Raw genomic sequence first — 6,000 nt, 5'->3', positions numbered from 1 at the left:
TCCGTGTAAAAATTCTAATTTGAATTATATCTTTATGTAGATTCCGTAGCTTTATTTGCTTTATAAAATATATTTGTAATTTATATTCTTTTATTAAATATTGATATAGTATTCCCTTTGGCGATGCCGTTATTGTATTATAGCAATTTTGATTAAACGCATCACATATTCTTTCTTTAATTATATGATAATAACTGATATGGATATGGGCGGATTTCCATATATAACTTAATCCAAGCGTATCAAGTTCCCGTTTAATATTTTTTAATCAGCCCTCTGCATACTGGTATATTTTCTTATATATATATACTTAGCCAAAATTGTTTAGTAATTTGGTAAATGTGCTTAAACAAAATAAAATTCATGACTTACAAAATAAAATCAGACACTGGATTTAATTGAGGTATCATTTGTCAGTGTATGTAACAGAATATTTTCAATACAAAATGAAATGTGTGAATGTCAAGTCGTTAAATGGTGCTTGGGGGTCCATACACGAAAATCTGAAAATTGTCAGTAAGGTGTCTGAAACCTTGGGCATTGCATGTTGACAGCAGTATAACGTCGGCTCATGCTTCTAATGAGACGGTGATTCATTAAAACATGTTTAAGATTGTAAATGTGTGTGTGTGCGTGTATGTGTGTGTGTGTGTGTGTATGTGTGTGTGTGTATGTGTATGTGTGTGTGTGTGTGTGTGTGTGTGTGTGTGTGTGTATATATATATATATATATATATATATATATATATATATATATATATATATATATATATATATATTAAAATACAAGTACTTGTAATACCACCAAGTTTTATCCAATAATACAAACCATTACACAAATATTCATTACACAAATGTATGTGCACTTTATCGATATCGTGAGCTGAGTGAAAATCCCAGACTTCAGGTCCGTAGCCGAGATTTCTATTGATATATATATATATATATATATTTATTTATTTATCATATAATATCTTACATTTTCAGTGCAATCAAAGTATGTGATATTTTTCAGATCACATACTTTAAGAATTTGATAACTTTGCAAATTAGATGTAAATTAGTCGAGGTCTCGGCACTAGGTTTATTGACATTTAAGCAAACGTACTTGGGTGACACTCCATGATTGACGTATGCATTCATAGTCATCAAATAAAAACATTTCAATGGCAATTTGACACTGAAAGCTGTCCAGCGTTCAGAAAACAAAAAAACGTTAGGCATAACTTTATTTTGATGTAAGGACATCCAAAATGACGTCATTCGAGTTTGACGTCATTTCCATTCAAAAATACACCGGGCCACATATTCTTACGTCATTTGAATATCTAGTAAACGCGGACTGGAATTAAAGTTGCGTGTATTCTTTACAAAAACACGTTGTATCAAGCTTGAGCTTATATGATAAAGAGATTATTACCCTCGTGTATTTCGGTATCGTCAATATCATATATTAGGAATAAAAATAATGTATTATGCTTGCCAGAGACTCGCATAATACAATTTTTATTCCTAATATATGATATTGATGAAACCGAAAAACACTCTGGTAATAACCTACCCCTCTCCCTCTCTCTCTCTCTCTCTCTCTCTCTCTCTCTCTCTCTCTCTTCTCTCTCTCTCTCTCTCTCTCTCTCTCTCTCTCTCTCTCTCTATATATATATATATATATATATATATCAGACACAGCAGGCTGGCATCATATCGTTAAAAAATTCTTATTACAAATAATTGTGATTCAGTATTGGCGTTTAAGCACCTGTTCTGCAAGTCGTTTCTGTGCTCGATTACATTTGCCATTATAACCGTAATAATCCAAGATAATTAAATTCATTGACTATTATATGATCATTTTTCATACAGTTTTCCCCCATTTATAAAAACGTTTTTGAAATTCGTATTAACATTTAGATCCAATTTCTCAGTGTAATTTGCAAGTGCATTTAACATTGATTGTAATCCGAAAGAAGTATAGTATCATCAGCGTACATTATTAGAAATACATGTATATTTAACATTTTTATTTCCACGTGTGGACAGTTGTCTGATACGAACTGCATTTCACAATCGATGATGTTCAAACCAAATAATATTAGTGTCAGCTAGTCCATCATTCTGCCCTTCACATACAGTATTCAAGGAGTGGAAACAACGTTTAAACATGGCCTATACGGTATTCAGGCAGGGGAAACAACGTTTAAACATGGCCTATACAGTATTCAGGGAGGGGAAACAACGTTTAAACATGGCCTATACGGTATTCAGGGAAGGGAAACAACGTTTAAACATGGCCTATACGGTATTCAGGGAGGGGAAACAACGTTTAAACATGGCCTATACGGTATTCAGGGAGGGGAAACAACGTTTAAACACGGCCTATAGAGTATTCAGGGAAGGGAAACAACGTTTAAACATGGCCTATATAGTATTCAGGGAGGGGAAACATCGTTTAAACACGGCCTATACAGTATTCAGGGAGTGGAACAACGTTTAAACATGGCCTATACGGTATTCAGGGAAGGGAAACAACGTTTACACATGGCCTATACAGTATTCAGGGAGGGGAAACAACGTTTAAACACGGCCTATAGAGTATTCGGGGAGGGGAAACAACGTTTAAACACGGCCTATACAGTATTCAGGGATGGGGAAACAACGTTTAAACACGGCCTATACGGTATTCAGGGAGGGGAAACAACGTTTACACATGGCCTATACGGTATTCAGGGAAGGGAAACAACCTTCACACATGGCCTATAGAGTATTCAGGGAGGGGAAACAACGTTTACACATGACCTATAGAGTATTCAGGGAGGCGAAACAACGTTTAAACACGACCTATACAGTATTCAGGGAGGCGAAACAACGTTTAAACACAATCTATACAGTATTCAGGGAGGGAAAACAACGTTTAGACACGACCTATACAGTATTCAGGGAGGCGAAACAACGTTTAAAAACGACCTATACAGTATTCAGGGAGTGGAAACAACGTTTAAACACGACCTATACAAGTATTCAGGGAGGCGAAACCACGTTTAAACACAATCTATACAGTATTCAGGGAGGGAAAACAACGTTTAGACACGACCTATACAGTATTCAGGGAGGCGAAACAACGTTTAAAAACGACCTATACAGTATTCAGGGAGTGGAAACAACGTTTAAACACGACCTATACAGTATTCGGGGAGTGGAAACAACGTTTAGACACGACCTATACAATATTCAGGGAGGGAAAACAACTTTTAAATATGGCCTATACAGTATTCAGGGAGGGAGGGGAAACAACGTTTAAACAAGGCCTATACGGTATTCAGGGAGGGGAAACAACGTTTAAACACGGCCTATACAGTATTCAGGGAGGGAAAACAACGTTTAGACATGGCCTATACAGTATTTAGGGAGGGGAAACAACGTTTAAACACGGCCTATACAGTATTCAGGGAGGGAAAACAACTTTTAAATATGGCCTATACAGTATTCAGGGAGGGGAACAACGTTTGATCTGGGCAAAAAATGTATGCAAGCCTTGTGCTTGAAACATGTATGGGGTACCTGTAAAAAAAAAAAGTACTCGAATTTTGTGCAAAACTAGGGTAGACGCTACTAGTTATCTCAGAAATGAGCAGCTTGACCCCCAATTTTTTTAATTCACTTTAAGGGTGAGGGGTGGTAGTATTTATCTCCATAGTAGCCACATATGTTACTTTTGCCGTATACACCCTATAATCATTACAGCAATTTCCATCTGGAACCCAAAAGCAACCAAGATATTGCGTGTCCCCCACCTTACCCCGAAAAATATATGAAGTCTTTTCATTCCTCTGCTAAAAACTGGGTTTCACAGGGTCGGTGGGTGGAAGGTGGTGGTGGTGAAGGTAAACTTCGAAATTCGGGGAGCACTCTCCCCACTGATCGCGGCCCCTGGTGTTAGCCGACTCTCGACAGTACGGCGGATCACGATCCCCCATTGACCCACCCCCCACCTCACCGCGGTCTCTAGTGTTAACTGACTGTCGTCTGTACGGTGGGTCACGATCCCCTATTGACCCCCCCCCCCCCCCCCCCCCATCACCGCGGCCCCTAGTGTTGACTGATTCTCGTCTGTACGACGGGTGACGATCGTAGCCCGACATTCGACACGGCATCTCGGGAATATCAACATGTGCTGGGTTGACGGTGGCGTGTTTATCGGCGTCTTACTCGCATTAGGTGAGATTTTTCTTCATTTCAGTCTGTGTTCCACACAAACACGCCGCAATTCACCTTGTTGTCATTAGCTGTTAGCAGTTAAAGACACAGTCCCGAGTTTACCGTCATTAGCTGTTAGCAGTTAAAGACACAGTCCCGAGTTTACCGTCATTAGCTGTTAGCAGTTAAAGACACAGTCCCGAGGTTACCGTCATTAGCTGTTAGCAGTTAAAGACACAGTCCCGAGTTTACCGTCATTAGTTGTTAGCAGTTAAAGACACAGTCCCGAGTTTACCGTCATTGTTGTTATTTCCAAAACACCTTTACTTTTCTTCTTAAGTCAAATTAAACTGAAATTATTTACAAAAAACATTTTTGTAGAAGCATTGGACGGACTATAAGTTAATTATTTCAAACAGAAGTAGATGAAAACTACATTTGTTAATCTAAACAAGAAAAGGTACATAAACATAGTTGGCGAGAGTCCTTGATTCCTAAAAAAATGTGATATGGGTTGGGCGGCGGTTTTTATTGTTATGTTGTTAAACAAAGGGGCATATATACTCTACAAGGCAATAACTTTTTTTTTTCTTTTTTTTTAAAAAGATTTATTGTCCCCCAGAACATAGACAGTGAACAGGTTAGGGAGCCGTGGTCACTGCCTTACAAAGTACATATTTAAGCAATAGTATCTAAACAAAATATGCTATTTAAATATGTTAATGCTTTCTATGATATTTATAAGACGGAAAGGGGGGGAGAGAGAGAGAGAGAGAGAGAGAGAGAGAGAGAGAGAGAGAGAGAGAGAGAGAGAGAGAGAGAGAGAGAGAGAGAGAGAGGGTGCAACAGCAGTAGACAAGTATAAAGAAGTTGTGGGGATATTGAGAGAGTATTAGAGAATGACATTTTTATTAGTACACTACTCTATTTCAAAGGCAATAACTTAACCATACAAAGGCTTTCTCGAACAGTCCATGTTGTTAAATGTATCTGAGATGTGATATTTCACGGTAATATTATTCTCGGCAACTGTCTAAATGTCATTAGTTCTTGAAGAGTGACGTTGCCCATAACAGTAGGTCACAACTTCAAAATGCACAATACGAAATGTTTGCAAAGGGTTTTTGTTTTTGACGCTCACTAGCTAACGCTCAATATTTCTTTAAATATGGCCTAATATGTAAATTTTGTCGTTTTAAGGCTGTGTTTGTTGGTAACATGTTAATAACTTAGCAAACTCAGGAAAACCTTTTAATTTCACTTTGTACTGGACAGAAACATTTAGGCACCCGACCACCATTCCCTGTGCGGTTGCTACCAGTAGCCCCGTAATATAGTCAGACTTAGGAATAGTTCTTCGGTATATATTCTAGCTACCTGAGCTGTAGAGCTGAGGCAGTGGCCCCGACCCCACCCGTTTCCGACGTTGTTCATTGCTTTAAACACTTTTTTGTTGTTAAAACGCTACTTACTTCTTCGTCCCTAAAGTTTAAAAAAAAATCACCACAAAAAAAAGCCGACCAACCGAGTCTCATATAATATCACCAACAAGCGGATTTGTTGTTTAACTTTTGCACAATACCGAAACAGAAAGTACATATTTTTACAAAGAATATGTTCGTACCGTTTTACCATGTAATCTAATATATTTTTCTGCATAAAATATTAGTGGCTGTATAGTAAACGTGCTTCTGATCGTTCTACTATGTGTACTAAGTTACATTTAATTTAATTTCATAAAATATAGTTTTTTCGTACGTACGAAATTATTTGAAGACATAATCCAGTTTGGGCTTCTTATAAATA

General features: G+C 37.6%; 1 protein-coding gene across 1 annotated transcript in view; it reads left to right on the top strand.

Annotated features, from left to right (window-relative positions):
* The first annotated feature begins 4,130 nt into the window (after nt 1-4,130).
* The window catches only part of LOC121372045 (xaa-Pro aminopeptidase ApepP-like), a 33,564-nt gene continuing 31,694 nt past the window's right edge, over nt 4,131-6,000 (top strand). The window contains exon 1 of the mRNA XM_041498292.1: nt 4,131-4,215. Coding sequence (XP_041354226.1) covers nt 4,167-4,215 — 49 coding nt within the window. The 5' untranslated portion in view covers nt 4,131-4,166. The remainder of the gene's footprint in view (nt 4,216-6,000) is intronic.

Source organism: Gigantopelta aegis, chromosome 4 (genome assembly GCF_016097555.1).
Source record: "Gigantopelta aegis isolate Gae_Host chromosome 4, Gae_host_genome, whole genome shotgun sequence".
Classification (NCBI taxonomy): domain Eukaryota; kingdom Metazoa; phylum Mollusca; class Gastropoda; order Neomphalida; family Peltospiridae; genus Gigantopelta; species Gigantopelta aegis.
This window is presented reverse-complemented; position numbering and strand designations above follow the sequence as displayed.